Source organism: Physeter macrocephalus, chromosome 14 (genome assembly GCF_002837175.3).
Source record: "Physeter macrocephalus isolate SW-GA chromosome 14, ASM283717v5, whole genome shotgun sequence".
In the NCBI taxonomy this organism is placed as follows: domain Eukaryota; kingdom Metazoa; phylum Chordata; class Mammalia; order Artiodactyla; family Physeteridae; genus Physeter; species Physeter macrocephalus.
In genome coordinates, this window is record NC_041227.1 from 45829919 (window position 1) to 45847429 (window position 17511).

Below are 17511 nucleotides of genomic sequence, written 5' to 3' on the forward strand. Positions count from 1 at the left end.
CTCAGAGAAGTTAAGCAACTTGCTTCTTCCAAGGCCCCTAAGCTACTAAGTGACCAAACCAGGATACAGACTCTGCAGCCTGAGCCTCCCCATCGGGCCACCCTAATCCCAAGACACGGAAGGGTTGTAAGCACAGAGGAACACAGTTATGTATACATTCATTGTATAAAGGGGCTGGGGCAGCCACAGGGAAGGTGGGCTGGCAGGAACCTGTTTGGAGGCTGTTGCAATGATCTCGATGTGAGAAGAGGGGCCAGAATGAGGAGTTGCATAAGAGGCAGAATGGACAAAACATCACGGTGAGGTGAGGGAGGTGTCTGGAAGCATGGTCACGCTGCAGCCTTGACTGTCTGGGTAGACAGGGCTGTCGTTAACAGAAAGAGGAGCAGGTGAGCAGGGAGATCATTCTGCTGGGACGCCGCGGCCTCATCTTTCATGGTGCTGGTATTTTTTCATTGGCCAGAACCTTTACATGAACAAGGCGGTGAATTTCAGCGACCACTTTCTGAGCAGTATCACCGAGGGAGGGAACGGGCTGTTCGGCAGCGGGTCCAACCTGGGTGAGTTGTCCCCTTACGGGGACTTTAAAACGGTTGACCAGTTATATATGGATGTTGTTACAGGAAAGTAAATCCTACACGTTCTCATCACGAGGAAAAATTTTTTTTTCTATTCCTTTCATTTTGTTTCTATATGAGATGATGATGTTCACTAAACTTCTTGTGGGTCATCATTTCATGGTGTATGTAAGTCAAATCATTCTGCTGTGCCCCTGAAACTCATCCAGTGCTGTATGTCAGTTACATCTCAGTAAACCTAGAAGAAAAAATAATAATTAAAAAAGAAAAACCTAAAGAACCGTTGACCAAAAACAACACAGTGACTTGGCAAGGATGGAGAGAACTGCTTAAAATTTGCCAGCCCAGCCAGGCCTCTTACTTTCACGTTCCACCCATGTTATTCCTCTGGCCACCCCAAAGTCAGGCATGAGACCTTTGCAGTCTTTCACAGGAACTGGGGAGATAAATTGGCGCAGGGGATGCTCTTTGGGGCCTGAGAACTGTAGCCCCTTTTATTCCCCTCCCTCCTCCCATGTGGTTCTGGACCAAGAAGGACAGCCCCAGGAGTCCTTCAGGCCAGGTTTCATCAAATAGAAATTTCTATAAAAGCCTTTTCCTCCTTCCGACCTCTTGAGGGGGGCATGGCAGGACAGTGGCTCTTTACATGATGGGAGTGGCGGGGGGCTTCACTTTGGTCCTCGACTCCTGTCATTCCAGTGAGTGACTACAGCCAGAGCACCCCAGACACCACAGAGAAAGTCACAAGGACCAAGAATTTCAAGACCAAAACATTTCAAGAGAAGAAACAGCAGCTTACGGTATGTGTTCTCCTTGATCCTTAGAGCTGTCTTCTTCAGCCTGTGCATCTAATGTTTTATTTTGAGATTGTTTAAATGGAAGAATACTTTTTCATTTTCTGTTCCCTTTTTTATAGCAGTGTGTTTTTATTTTATGGAGGCAAAACCTTTAAAATCTCTCAAGATTATTCACTGGAATTATTTTAAAGTTCTCCTCAGTCTCCTGAATCACCTGTTTCCTCTGGGGTCAGTTCTATCTGCTCATCTTTCTCTTTCTTGCTTTTGGTTTGTCTCGAACAGGTGATGATCCTTGGTTGTTAGGTCATGTTGATAAACGAAGGGCTAGTTTGATTAGCACGGGTGCCCAGCTGGGTCTGTGGGCCTGCGGTCTCTGTGGGTGGAGGGTCCTCTAAGTTGTCAGCGTGGGAAGGCCTTTCCTCTGCTGGTGAGCGTGGTAGTGGGAGTGCCGTGGTGGTTTCCACTCCTTCCTGGCTCTCCAAACCCGTCCCATGTCTGGGCTCTGCCCTTCGCCCCTCTCTGGCCCAATGCTCCCAGGAGAAGCCTCTGTTAGGCAAATTGTGAACTGTATGGAAAATAGTATCAGAGTTTAAGCAGGGAGCAAAAGCTTCCCGCCCTTCTACTCGGGCGGGGGGAGAGCGGGGAGGATGCCGGCCATCCCCATGATTCATGGTAAAGCCCTTTAATAACACGCTGTGGATTCAGCCACACCCAACGCCCGCCCTCCTGCTGGGCTCCCTGGAGAGAACATGCTCACATGTCTGGGGTCTGCAGCTGGTTTTCCTCTTGGCTTTGATTTCCCTGTCAGTCTGATTCCATCTGCTTTCAATCTTTGGGATTCTTCGCCATTTCTGATCCATGCATGGTACCCTTTCCCGGTTTCCCTCAGCTGTTAGAGTTTTGTTTTTCACAATTATGGACCATGAATAGTTTTAACGGGAGCTTTGGGGAGACAGGGGGTGACCTTGCTCACCCACCACCTTGCCCTCCGGTCGGCCTTCTTTGGCTGTGGCAGTGAGCTGGAGGTGGACACAGGGTCAGTTCCCCCCTCCAGCCCCACCACTTCAGTCACGCGGGGCCCCGGGGCCTCCCGGCACGCACACGGGTACCCAGCCTGGTCAGGTGCGGGGGGTGGGGGTTCTCCACAGGCAGGTGGTCACACTCAGGCTGATTTCGAACACCTTATAAATCATGCAGCATAAACTTTAGGATTCACCTGGTTGCTTTTCCTCGAAATATTCATAATAAAACTAGTGTGTGGTTTCTGGGGTTTTATGAGGTTTCTCATTGCATCCCTGTCCTTAATAACACGAAAAAATGTCAGTGTGGTGTCCTTCCCCCAGGCAAGGCCTCAGAGACTGGCTAGATTTACATTAGATGTGTTTATCTGTGCTGCTGGCCATTGAAGACCACACACACACACACACACACACGCACACACACGCACATACACGCACACACACACCCCCCACACACATACACGCACACACCCCCACACACACATCACACACACACACACGCACATACACGCACAGCCCCCCCCACACACATACTCACATACACGCACACCCCCACACACACATCACACACACGTCGCACACACACCCCACACACATCACACACACACGCACACACACATACATGCACACCCCCCACACACATACATGCATGCACACTCCACACACACATCACACATACACGCACACCCCACACACACACATCACACACACGTCGCACACACACCCACACACACACATCACACACACACACGCACACACACATACATGCACACACACACCCCACACACACATCACACACATACATGCACCCCCCCCACACACACACACATCACACACACACATCGTGCTCACACTCACGTGTCCCTGGGACTCAGAACTTACCCAGGAGAGGAAACATTTGCCCTGAGGGTTGAGCCTGGACAAGTGGGGTGTGACAGTAAAAAGATTTTGCGGCCGTGGAAACAACCACCTTCTGTGATCCTGCAGCCTGAAAACAGGCTTCTGCTGAAGGAAGTCGGACCAGCAGGGGAAGGAAGAGTGTCTGTGATGGAACAGCTATGTGATGAAGTAAGTGCAGCCCAAGAACACGCCTCCCTGAGGCTCTCAGCCAGGCCTGCCACCCCGTCTCTTTCAGATGGAAGTTTTGTTCGATATTGTGATAATCACAGTGCCTCTTAATTTAAAACCGTCTGGAAGTGGGCTAAACGTCTAGTCAAAAACTTTACATTAATTGTTACCTGTTGCTAATTTTTATAGCAAAGAAAATAGGTAGAAAAGTGCACAGGAGCCCAGATAAAGTGCAGGAAGGTGGACAGAATCCCTGGTCTGTGACCCTGTGTGACCATCACGTTTCCTAAAGAAGCAAGGTTGTCCATCCAGGTGCCTGGCCTCCTGCTGGGGGAACAGAAACACAAGTTTTATCACCCACATGACTTGGCAGCTCTGTCTTTATAGGTTGAGTCTTGGGGTTCCTGCTGCTTTTCAGTTAAAGCAGTTTAGTTCCATCAAGGGTTTGTTATACTTACTAGGATGGCCAGTGGGTGCCATTGAACTTAGGCTTTGTGCAAGTTTGTCCTTTTCTACACGCTACAGGGAGCAGATCCCAACTGCAGTGACAACAAAGACCAGCCCGTTCTGAGCCTGGCGGTCACGAACAAGCACCATGAAGCGATCCCGGTTCTCGTGCAGAGGGGAGCGGACATGGACCAGCAGTGCGGCCCGTAAGTGAAACACGAGGAAGGGAGAGTTGTGGGTGAGGTCGCAGCCAGCTGGTACTTGGTGGGGCCCCTCCGAGCAGTCAGTTTGCAGGCCCTGTTCAACTTGAACCACTTAGGAACCATTTCAACCCATTTTGGCCTTAATGAGAGACTTAACTGCTTCTGTTTTCCAAATCTGGGTAAAACAAAGGTTTTTAAACGGACTACTGGATTGTCTAACTTTTAGTAGCTTTGATAAATGATGATCCATTTTGTTAACTCATGAATTTATTTATACCTGTGGGCCCGCAAATCCTTAGCTGTTGGGTGTTAAGCAGTGTTTTCATCATGATTTTCATCGTGATGGGAAATGTACCCGTGAAGTTACTGCAGAAAGAAAACCTTATCCGGTCGGTCGTCCGTGGATGCGAACAGCCCCGGGGGGAGGCGGTGCATGTGGGTTCACCATGTCGTCTCCTGCTGCCTCAGTTTCCACAGCTGGGAAGCAGGATGACGAGATCCCCAGTCACGTGGGTTGGTTTTGTTCCTTTCCCACCCTTGACCCCACCCGGCCTTGTGAGTCCACTGTTCTCTTGCAAATTACTTTGGGGACCTGGGGTGGACAGTGTTTTGAGTCCAGGTCCTCGCCGTTAACTGCTTACATCCCGCTGACCAAGCTGTTGAACTGGAAGTCATCTGGGGGAATCGCAGGTCAACCACCCTGCTGCCCGCACTGTTACTGAGGGAGCTGGGGGCCCCCGTCTGTAAATCATGCTGCCGAGGATGGCAAGGAGCACAGGGGACAAAAGTTAAATAGCTTTGCTTCTATTCTCCTCTGTTTCAAAATTTCCTCTAGTGTTTTTATTCAAAATACCTCTCTCTTAATTTTTCTATGTGCGGTTTTTAAAGTTTCTGCCCAATAGGACTCCTGTGTCAGTAGACACGACCCCCTTTTTATCAGTAGTTTAATTTTATAGCAGAGTGTTTGGCCTGTGGGTGTACACACTCGATGGCTGGAATTTACTTTCTCAAGTTCTCTTGGGGTTCACAGGCGTCATACCTTGTCAGCTTCGTCACTTACATTCCTACACTTATCATTATTAATAGAAATAATGACACCTTGTTTTGTGTGAAGGTATACTTTATATTTGCATAATTCAGGTAAGGATTTTTTAATAGCATTTACATATAATGTTTGTGGTTGATAAAAAAAATCGCTTGAGCACATTTTGAATTGTTGCTTAAGTGTGATGAGTCCTGGCTTTATGAAGAGTCCGGCGGATGAACCTAACTCTGGACGTGGAACAGGTGACCTGTCTCTCTTTGGTGTTCTTCAGTTTCCATTGTTGCTTCATTACCATTCTGTAAACTGACATCTATCCACATGTGATCTCCTTGCATTTCTACTAAGTCTAACGCCGTGGTTATATGGTCTAGCTGAATGGTGTGTAATAGCCCTTTGTCACTCCCCCTGCGTTGTCATGGTTACTGTTAGCCGAATATAGCTCACGTGGGGTCAGGGAGGGGCCGGTTCAAGAAGCAGATTTTTCCACTGAGAGCCAATTCTGCTGAGTGTGGCTTATATTTGTTAGTTCACAGTGTTTGGGCCTGGGTCCACCCGGCCTCTGCCCCACAGCTGGACCTCTGTAGACCCAGGAACGTGACCTCAAGGCTCCACTATCTACAGCTCTTCAGGCACAAGCCATCTGACGATCTGACTTTCCTGTAAAAGAGGCTCCGTGGCTTGTCCTTTGCAAACAAGGATTAACATTCTCTTCTCACCCTGAGCCTGTTTAGCTAATGGCGAGAGGCAGCCCAGGTGGTCTCCATACAGGTAACTTCTGTCCAGCAGCTTGGCCGGTAGCAAAAAGCCCCTCCCTAGGGTTTCTGGTTCCCATGTTTGTGTCTTTCTTACCAGAATAAACTCATACTCAGCAGAAAGGGGATGGCTGAGGAGAAATACACATCTTCCACCAAAGCTGACACCTCTTACCAGCAGACTTCAGAAACACGGATTCAAAAAGTCTTGCGAGGAGAGGGACACAGAGAGATGCTGTTTGCTTTTGGACAGTAGCTGCCCTTCTTCACTGGCAGTTTCAAATATCGAGCCTCTGAGCTCTGCCCTAGCAGGCAAGTGAGGAAAATGCAACCATCAGTTTACTTAGAGGTTCACCTGTGGAGATTCATTCTATTAGGTAATTCAGGATTTACAAAGAGAGAGTGTACCTTAATTCACCATGATACTTAGATTGGAGTAAACAGTTTGAGTTGCTTGTGCATTAGTAGAAAAGTGTCTTTATGATACAAATTCACAGAGCACCACGGTGTACTTGCTGTGCCAACCGCATTCTGGAAGGTCTGCCGTGACAATGACAAGCTCCTCGGAGGAGGAGATTCACAGCATGGAGTTCTGATGGCAGGATGCGCTCCGTCTCGTGCTCTCGCCGTGTTGCAGTTAACTTGTTTGGGGAGCTAGGTAAACAGCTAAGAGTTGGCAGAGTCATGATTCATCATCTTCCAAAACCAAACTGTGGTTACGCAGGAACCCACCAACCCAGAAAATCTAGCCATCAGAGATCCCCGCACCCAGCCCCATTATTGAGTAAATAGAACACGCACTCTGCCCTCAGCCTGGGGAGAGTTGTGAAGACAGAAGGTCTTGAGTCCACCTAGGAGATGCCGCAACCCTGTGAATATATCTGAGTTCAAATGGTAAATGCGTGATGAAGCCCCAGGAACTTGAGGGGGTGAAGTGACAGCGAAGCCTTACTTATGCCACTGGGGAGGCAGGAAAGATGAAAGATGAGGAGGAGATTGGTGTCTGGTGTGACTGAGACCTCCGTGGTCAGACCCCCATAGCACACTGTGTACCCCTCCACCCTGAATTTACAGCCGGATCCTCTGAGCTCCCCGAGAGAGGAACAAGCACTGTGTCACAGGTGACCAGGTGGCCCTGGCACATCTGGGGGCACCAGGCTGGCACTCACACATGTGCTGAGTAGATGAACAAATAATTCAACTGACTTAGAGCCCAGGAGAGGTCATCTGAAAGACCTCGTGAGAAATGTACACTTTGAATGTGACCACTGGGAATTGTGCTAAAGGAGGGGAAAGTAGAGTCTTCTGTGGTGACAGGGGACAGTTTGGAGGCAGGAGAGAGCAAAATGTGGAGAAAATGAACATATTACTCTTGCTAGGTCTTCTCATCTGTAAAATGGGGATAATCGAACTCGGGTCATAGAGTTAATGGAGGATGAAATGAGATCGTTTGTAGTGCCCGGAGCCTAATGATTGGACTTTAATGGTGGCAGTCGTGAAGCTGTGATTATGAAAAAAGAGGATTATCAGGATTTGAGTGGAAAGTATCAACTGCACGATGATTGACATAGGATATGGGGGTGGGGGTGAGTTGGCTCTGGGAGAAGAACCATGTGGGGCTTAAATAACAGAAGCCCTGGGTGAAAGGTGTTACAACTGGATTTAAGTTCTAAGTTCTATTTCTGTTAACAGATGTCACCAAGTCTTCCCAAGTCCAAGTTTTCACATTAAGGAAAGGGCATGTGTATTTTTTTAATGCACCAAACTCTAAGAAGATGAACTTGATAAATGCTTCTCATACTTTAATGTGTATGTAAATCAGCCAAGGATCTTGTGAAAATGCACATTTGGTAGGTCTGGGTGGAGCCAGGCCTGAGATCCAGCATCTCTAGCAAGCTCTCAGGAGATGCCAATGGTCCAGATGCCACAGTTTGAGTAGTGAGGGTCCAGAGGCTGTTCTTACAAACACTGAGATGTTAAGAATCAGCCCAGCATGGTCCGTGGTAAGGAGTGACCTCACAGTGCTGTTGGACACGGGACTCTCCCCCGTGCCTGACCGCTCAGTTATGTTGATCTGATCAAACTAATAACAATAATGTCACCACCACCAACAACAATATGAAGGGTGATCCCCAAATCTTAGTTGCTTGCAGTAACTGTTTGTATCAAACCAAAGGCAGATCTTTGGAAAGTCATGGAAATTCTGTCATAAGGCACATGGCCTTGCCTCTTTCACTTACTGCCTCTGGAGAAATATGAGGAGAAACTAATCAATCATACCACTCAGATTTAGTTGGCACCAGGAGCCTTGGCCAAATAAGTTAGCTGAAATTACATGAATGATAAGATCTAAACTTAGATAAGGTCTAAGACCATTATGGTGGTTGGACACTTAGAGTTCTGCTGCAACACAAAACTGGTGAAAGTGCTAAGTTTCTCATTTACTTTGGAAAATGGAAAGCCTTCTCATTACCTGGTCAGTTCTGATTCTGGAGCCCAAATCAGGCAGAGGATTACCCTCCCACAGGTGGATGCAGAGTTCATAGTTATGTTTTCCTGCAATTCATATGGGTTTCAATCTTGGAGGCAATACTCTTTCCCTTAATTTGTTTGTCTATTCATTCTTTTCATTGATGTATTCATTTTACTAGTGGTTTCTGAGCACCTACTGTGTGCTGGTCAGCATTCTAGGTGATGGAGATACAGCAGTGATGAAGACATCACTTCCCTTCCCTCATGGAGCTTACAGTTTAGTGGAGGAGACAGATAGTAAACAAGTAAGCAAATGTATGAGTAATTTCAGAGCATGATAAGTGCTACAAAGAAAATAAAGCCAGGTAAGAGAATCGAGCGCAGTGTGGTCAGGAAAGGCCCCCACCCCCACCCCCCAGGATCAGAGACTCCCAGAATTAGTCTGGGACAGACTTGATTTAGGTACAGAGCAGTATGGGGAGGTTTAGTCACCAATTTCATCATTCATTTCTGGCCTAGTCATACTGACGTTGCCTTATTTATGACTAGTCTGGCAGAAAGATTTCTTAAATTGTGTATGTTTATTTAAACTATTCATACGCACCAAATCACTTTTTAATTGTATCGAAGTAAGACGTGGACATGATTGAAAAATCAAATCCTGTGGAAGGGCATGGCAGTCCTCTGCTGCCCTCACCTCTTCACCCCCAGTCCTTGTCTCAAAGGACAACTACATGTAAATGTCTTAAAGTTCTCCCGAGAGTCACCTATATCTCTGTCACTAAACAATACACTTAAACCAATCACTCCTGATTTAGCATGCTTAGACGGTATCTGCTGATTCTTGCTGTCATAGGTGATGACTTTGCTTGCTAACCGGACCGTCATGTTTTGATCATTCTGTTCCGGTTTTTGTTCTTTATTAATTACTGTTAAAATATAAATGATATGCCTAAACTCCTGTATTTCAATCATCATCTTTCAATGATGTCAGTGGTGTCTCTTGATTCACCTGGATGTAAGTGCATATAAGTGTATATTAGTGCTCTCTACCTTTACCTCTACCTTTCCTTCCCCTTCCATCTCACAACTTCTATTAGTATATGCTTACTTTTTACAACACTAATCACAGCTATATTTACTTGTGTTAACATAATGAAGACATCCATTCTTCATCCATAGGTTGATTGCAATAGTTGAAAAGCACGAAGAGCAATTGCATTATAATAGCTACATAAATATTGTTCGTTGGTATACTCTGATTACATTTTCTTGTTTGTAGGTTCAAGAAAACAACACTTAAGCCACTCAAAGTAAAATTTTCTTACCAGAAATGTCAAGTAGATTCTCCTTACACACCATAAATTTTTCAAAATCACGTCACATTTCATTTTCTTTCATAAACCATGAACAACTTGTGTGTTTTTGTGTGTGACTTTGATTTTCCTGGACTTTCTGATTGCCTTTGTTTTTTTCTGGTTTGAAAAAGAACATGCCTTCACCACATCCATAATCTTATCTGGTTTCTTACTTTTTCAGTGCTTTTTTTCTTAGAGACTTTCCTCTTGGAGTATACTTCCTATTCGGATTTTGCCTGACAGCCCTCTGGCCCTGCTGCACAGTGGTCATCGTGGGATTTCTTTTCACTGGAATCCACCTATAGTTATTGTTCACATTTTTCTCTTTCTTGGTTTTGACCCTTGTCAGGCTAGAGTGTGGCCTTAGGTAACTTCTTCAGAAAGGGTATGTAGAAAAAAACTTTTGAGTCCTTGAATATCAAAAATGACTTTCTTTTCTCTTCACTCTTGACTACTAATACCTTGATATTAATTTCTGTGTTCAAAATAATCAAGCCTTGCTCTCATGATTTCTAGCACCCAGCATAGCTCATGAAAATGCTACAGCAAATTCTTATTCATTTCTGACCTGTTTGTTCCTTCTGGAAGCATTTATCCCTGATGTTCTGAAATTTCATAGGGGTATTTTTTTTGATGTGCTGTTGTTCATTCATCCACTTGGCCCTTTCAGTATGAAAAGTCATGTGTTTCTTCAGCTCAGGGAAATTTTATCTCTTTGGTATTTTCTCCCCTCCATTTTTTTCGATTCTGTCTTTCTAGAATTCCTATTAGTTAGGTGGTGGACCACTTGAATTGATGCCCTCTGTCTGTCTTTTTAATTTTTTCCCCCATATTTTTCATTTCCCTTTTTCTCTCTGTTTTAAGAGATTTTCTTGACTCTCCTGCTGAATACTTTCTTTCAACAGTCATATTTTTACTTTCTAAGAGCTCCTTTTTGTTCTGATTGTTTCTTCTTCATAGCCTTCTGTTTTTGTCTGATATTGTCTTCAGTCATTTTTGATTTCTTACATTTGTGTTTGATTTTTCTTTGATGCTGCAGATTTTTCTCAGATGTGTGTGATCCTTTGTCATCCGTCCATGTTTGAGAATGCGGAATGGGCTAGATCAGTGGGAATTCTGTGTGTATGACAGGAGCTTATCAGCTGGGGTGAGGGTGGGGTGGGTTGTGGGTGTATGAAGCTGCTCTCAGGCTGGGACAAGTGGAAGGCTTCCCTCTGGGCATGGAAGTTGCCAGAGGCTCCGTTTATCTCCTTCAGAAAAGAGGCCACCATCCTTTTTCTCTATTGGGATAAATATGGCTGCAGGTACATCTGCAGGTGCAGGGGACAGGGTGAGGGTGTCAAGGGAAAGATCAGGGCCAGGAGAATGCAGACCTCCAGTTGCTCATCTCATCTCTGTCTTCAGCCACGACTCCCACCTTCCATCACTCCTGCCACCTCTGGGCAGGACCCTTTTATGAACTCTAGAATGCAGGTAGCACCCCATCCTCCACTGTAGCATCCACTGCTCACTCACTGGGCCAAAGCTGACCAGGCAAGGTAGAGACAGCCTGGCAGATCGCGAAATATGCTGTCTGACCTCTCGGGCCTGCCCTCTGGGTTCTAAGATTGGTGTTTATTTTCATATCACATGAGCCAAACTCACTGAAGCCAAGGTCATTGTCCCTACACAAGAATAGGAGCCACAGCCCTGAAAGGTTATTGTCATACAGACAGTGCCCAAAGGGTCAAGCCAAGGGTGAGACCGTGTCCAACGCATTCCATGAACTCTTGCAGGAAATATACTAACATAGTATTTATTAGCATTTGCTAAATTGACTACAAACCATATCCTTGTGGGGTTTCTCACTTAAAAAAATGAATATGCGTATAGATTTTCACTTTCTATCTGATATCAAAGCTTACCCTCCAAATCCTCCAAGGAAAGGATCAGAGAGGGCAGAGTCAAGAGATTTTCCTGGGTTAGTTAAATAGGTCATGGGTGAAACCAAGGCCCCTTTGGTCACCTGTTCCTTCTCCAGTTTCTCGAGGAGGTGAACCAAGGATTTAGCCAGGGATTTTTTCCCATCCAAACAGGCTCCAAAATACAGCTCTTCATGAAGCAGCTCTGCTTGGCCTGGCAGGAAGGGAGTGCATTGCTGCCTTACTGGGGTATGTTCCTTGGCCTCCGAGGGATACTGATGGCCACAGTGATCCCCCTGTTGGCCTGTGAGGATTTCAGAGGGTCCTGGTTCCTGAACAGCTGACCCAGTAATGGGGCCACCATCCCCCCATGGCTCCCAGGGCAGTAAGGGCTTTTAAAAGCACAATGAAAACGTTGCCCCCTTAAACCCACTTGGTTGTGGGTCGTTGATGCAATGGGAACCCACAGCCGGGATTGGCACTGGACGTGTGAGATCACAGCTCCCCTCAGGTCTCAGGGTAGAGCCGCCCTTGAGGGCTGGTCACGGTGGCGTCTTGGGGGAAGTTTGGGACGGGGGGCCAGGAGCTCCCAGACTGGCCTCCAAGGCAGGGAAGTTTCGGAGAACTGAGTCCGTCCGCTCACCCCCATTTCCTTCGCAGATGCAACGCAAGCGTTCAGAAGAAGAACGCAAGAGACCAGACAGCGTATGACCTGGCCCTGGAAACTGGGGATGACCCCGTCATCTCACTCTTTGCTGCTAAGCTCAGCCTGGATGACCATTAGCCCTGAGGGCCCCGCAGGCTTCCTTTAAAGAAACCATCCAGCTCTGGCGGTGCTTTGTTCTCTTCCTTCTGAAATGCGTATTTGAGGTTTGAAAACTGAGCTCCAGAGGCACTCATAAGCTTTTTTTTTTTTTTAACATCTTTATTGGAGTATAACTGCTTTACAATGGTGTGTTAGTTTCTGCTTTACAACAAAGTGAATAACAAATGGGACCTAATGAAACTTAAAAGCTTTTGCACAGCAAAGGATACCATAAACAAGACCAAAAGACAACCCTCAGAATGGGAGAAAATATTTGCAAACGAAGCAACTGACAAAGGATTAATATCCAAAATTTATAAGCAACTCTTGCAGCTCAATAACAAAAAAACAAACAACCCAATCCAAAAATGGGCAGAAGAACTAAATAGACATTTCTCCAAAGAAGATATACAGATCGCCAACAAACACATGAAAGAATGCTCATCATCATTAATCATTAGAGAAATGCAAATCAAAACGACAATGAGATATCATCTCACACCGGTCAGATTGGCCATCATCAAAAACTCTAGAAATAATAAATGCTGGAGAGGGTGTGGAGAAAAGGGAACCCTCTTGCACTGCTGGTGGGAATGTAAATTGATACAGCCACTATGGAGAACAGTATGGAGGTTCCTTAAAAAACTACAAATAGAACTACCATATGACCCAGCAATCCCACTACTGGGCATATACCCTGAGAAAACCATAATTCAAAAAGAGTCATGTACCAAAATGTTCATTGCAGCTCTATTTACTATAGCCAGGACATGGAAGCAACCTAAGTGTCCATCAACAGATGAATGGATAAAGAAGATGTGGCACATAGATACAATGGAATATTACTCAGCCATAAAAAGAAACGAAATTGAGTTATTTGTAGTGAGGTGGATGGACCTGGAGTCTCTCATACAGAGTGAAGTAAGTCAAAAGATGGGAATAAAACACTCATAAGCTTTTAAAAGTTATGTGACAGTATAAGCCCCCAACACCCCATGAGTATTTCCCGAAATGCCCTGGAGAGTGATGAATTTAGTGTATGCTTTCAGTGGTGTATTGTTGCTTGTCTTAGAATTTGCTCTTTAATTTTATTTCTCAGTAGATAAAATTACACACAGTTCTAAGCCAAAAGGTATAAAATGTTGTGAAGTCTCCCTCGTGTCCCTGCCCCACAACCACCCATGTCCCCTCCACAGAGGCCACCAGTGACATCCGTGTCCGTGGTGTCTTTCCAGAAGTCGTGTAGGATTATATAAGCAAATGTACGTAGTATGTGTATGTGTTCATACAGAGTACACGTAAAATATAAGTAGAGGTAACATATATATTCTGTCCCCTTGTCTAAGACAAATGGTGGGAAACCACGTACTGTTCTGCATGTTGTTTGCTTAATATATCTAGTAAGTGGTTCCAAATTAGTTAGTGCATGAAGATTGAACTATTAGAATTTTTCCTTATTAAGCTATTAAACTCATCAGTATATTTCCACTAAGATCAGGAACAAGACAAGGTTGCCCACTCTCACCACTCTTATTCAACATAGTTTTGGAAGTTCTAGCCACAGCAATCAGAGAAGAAAAAGAAATAAAAGGAATCCAAATAGGAAAAGAAGAAGTAAAGCTGTCACTGTTTGCAGATGACATGATACTATACATAGAGAATCCTAAGGAGGCTACCAGGAAACTACTAGAGCTAATCAATGAATTTGGTAAAGTAGCAGGATACAAAATTAATGCACAGAAATCTCTGGCATTCTTATACACTAATGATGAAAAATCTGAGAGTGAAATTAAGAAAACACTCCCATTTACCATTGCAACAAAAAGAATAAAATATCTAGGAATAAACCTACTTAAGGAGACAAAAGACCTGTATGCAGAAAATTATAAGACACTGATGAAAGAAATTAAAGATGATACACATCGATGGAGAGATATACCATGTTCTTGGATTGGAAGAATCAACATTGTGAAAATGACTCTACTACCCAAAGCAATCTACAGATTCAATGCAATCCCTATCAAACTACCACTGGCATTTTTTACAGAACTAGGAAAAAAAATTTCACAATTTGTATGGAAACACAAAAGACCCCGAATAGCCAAAGCAGTCTTGAGAACGAAAAATGGAGCTGGAGGAATCAGGCTCCCTGACTTCAGATTATACTACAAGGCTACAGTAATCAAGACAGTATGGTACTGGCACAAAAACAGAAATACAGATCAATGGAACAGGATAGAAATCCCAGAGATAAACCCACACACATATGGTCACCTTATCTTTGATAAAGGAGGGAAGGATATACAGTGGAGAAAAGATAGCCTCTTCAATAAGTGGTTCTGGGAAAACTGGACAGCTACATGTAAAAGTAGGAAATTAGAACACTCCCTAACCCCACACACAAGAATAAACTCAAAATGGGTTAAAGACCTAAATGTAAGGCCAGACACTATCACACTCTTAGAGGAAAACATAGGCAGAACACTCTATGACATAAATCACAGCAAGATCCTTTTTCACCCATCTCCTGGAGAAATGGAAATAAAAACAAAAATAAACAAATGGGACCTAATGAAACTTAAAAGCTTTTGCACAGCAAAGGATACCATAAACAAGACCAAAAGACAACCCTCAGAATGGGAGAAAATATTTGCAAACGAAGCAACTGACAAAGGATTAATATCCAAAATTTATAAGCAACTCTTGCAGCTCAATAACAAAAAAACAAACAACCCAATCCAAAAATGGGCAGAAGAACTAAATAGACATTTCTCCAAAGAAGATATACAGATCGCCAACAAACACATGAAAGAATGCTCATCATCATTAATCATTAGAGAAATGCAAATCAAAACGACAATGAGATATCATCTCACACCGGTCAGATTGGCCATCATCAAAAACTCTAGAAATAATAAATGCTGGAGAGGGTGTGGAGAAAAGGGAACCCTCTTGCACTGCTGGTGGGAATGTAAATTGATACAGCCACTATGGAGAACAGTATGGAGGTTCCTTAAAAAACTACAAATAGAACTACCATATGACCCAGCAATCCCACTACTGGGCATATACCCTGAGAAAACCATAATTCAAAAAGAGTCATGTACCAAAATGTTCATTGCAGCTCTATTTACTATAGCCAGGACATGGAAGCAACCTAAGTGTCCATCAACAGATGAATGGATAAAGAAGATGTGGCACATAGATACAATGGAATATTACTCAGCCATAAAAAGAAACGAAATTGAGTTATTTGTAGTGAGGTGGATGGACCTGGAGTCTCTCATACAGAGTGAAGTAAGTCAAAAGATGGGAATAAAACACTCATAAGCTTTTAAAAGTTATGTGACAGTATAAGCCCCCAACACCCCATGAGTATTTCCCGAAATGCCCTGGAGAGTGATGAATTTAGTGTATGCTTTCAGTGGTGTATTGTTGCTTGTCTTAGAATTTGCTCTTTAATTTTATTTCTCAGTAGATAAAATTACACACAGTTCTAAGCCAAAAGGTATAAAATGTTGTGAAGTCTCCCTCGCGTCCCTGCCCCACAACCACCCACGTCCCCTCCACAGAGGCCACCAGTGACATCCGTGTCCGTCGTGTCTTTCCAGAAGTCATGTAGGATTATATAAGCAAATGTACGTAGTATGTGTATGTGTTCATACAGAGTACACGTAAAATATAAGTAGAGGTAACATATATTCTGTCCCCTTGTCTAAGACAAATGGTGGGAAACCACGTACTGTTCTGCATGTTGTTTGCTTAATATATCTAGTAAGTGGTTCCAGATTAATTAGTGCATGAAGATTGAACTTATTAGAATTTTTCCTTATTAAGCTAAACTCATCAGTATTCCTGTTGTTATGGCTTGTTCTTTGGTTGACAAGTAAGCTTCGAATAAACCAATTGCAGGAATGTGTAATTTTGATTCATTTCTCTTTTTCAGATCGTCATTTCAATCTTTGGGTGCTAACTCTGCAGTAGGAGTCCCTAAATTGTTTCTGTTAACATTTGTAAACAGGATATTTGTTAATTTAGAATAATTAGCTCACGACAATAAGTAATAGACTCTGCTGGCATCACTGCCTACACTTTATTTCCCCAGGGTGGGTGACTGTCTGCAGGGGAACAGGTGCAGAGTGGGACCCAAGCCCCAGTGGTGTTGGGCGGTGCCGACCCTGGCTTCCCAGGTAGACTCCTGGCCTGGCGGCCTGCAAAGGGGAGGGAGCGGCTGCCAGGGTAGCCAGTGTCCAGAGAGCCCCACCGAGGACAGGCATCTGGTTTGGTGTCTGGGTGGTTTGCACAGTGTCTGCTTCGTGTAGCCAGACGACCTTTCCAGAATTCTCTTCCTTTAAGGTTGAGCTCAGGATTGGCTGCAAGAGAAACTGCACAAGGTTCAAGATTCAGAAGATGGAAGGGATGCGGTGGCCACCACCCTGGGAAGGTGGGTTAGGGCACCCAACACTGTGGCTCGCACCCCACGGGATCCGGAATCGACAGTTGGGGAGGAGGGTGTGCAGTTCTAGGCCATTTCCCCAGACCTCAGGGAGCAGGGAGGGCCCCAGGGACCTGCAGGTTCCACCACAATCCCCTCGGGGCTCTTGGGCGAAGCGTTCATACCCTGAGTGCAGGAAACATTGCTCCCTGGGTTTTCTGCGCTTCCTGGTGGAGGGTCCCGCCCTCTCTCCCCAGAGGCCCTCCCAGCACCAGCTGCCTGACATCTCACGCTGGGGCTGTGTTGTCTCATACAAACTGCCCTTGAATTTCACGCCTTCAGAATCAAACCTCATTTAAAAAGGGAACAGGTAGCTTAATAGTTAAGATGCAGGAACACAGTTTCAAATCCAGAAACTTTCTTGATGAAATCCTACAAGGTTACATAAAACATTATATAAACATTGAACTACATGTTTGGAAGAAAATTAAAATCAAACCCACGTTTTATTTTTGGTTTTTTTTTGTGGTACGCGGGCCTCTCACTGTTGTGGCCTCTCCCATTGCAGAGCACAGGCTCCGGACGCACAGGCTCAGCGGCCATGGCTCACGGGCCCAGCCGCTCCGCGGCA

At 44.9% G+C, this 17511-nt stretch overlaps 1 protein-coding gene across 3 annotated transcripts in view; it reads left to right on the top strand.

Annotated features, from left to right (window-relative positions):
- The window catches only part of DZANK1 (double zinc ribbon and ankyrin repeat domains 1), a 75546-nt gene extending 62941 nt beyond the window's left edge, over positions 1-12605 (top strand). For 2 of the 3 annotated variants that reach the window (XM_028499190.2, XM_028499192.2), the window contains 5 exons: positions 464-560; positions 1278-1378; positions 3382-3462; positions 3988-4115; positions 12301-12605. In XM_028499190.2, coding sequence (XP_028354991.1) covers positions 464-560; positions 1278-1378; positions 3382-3462; positions 3988-4115; positions 12301-12424 — 531 coding nt within the window. In that variant the 3' untranslated portion in view covers positions 12425-12605. Of the gene's footprint in view, positions 1-463; positions 561-1277; positions 1379-3381; positions 3463-3987; positions 4116-11814; positions 11890-12300 lie in introns of all 3 variants that reach the window. The other variant, XM_007114752.4, reaches the window with a different exon arrangement.
- Positions 12606-17511: the final 4906 nt, after the last annotated feature.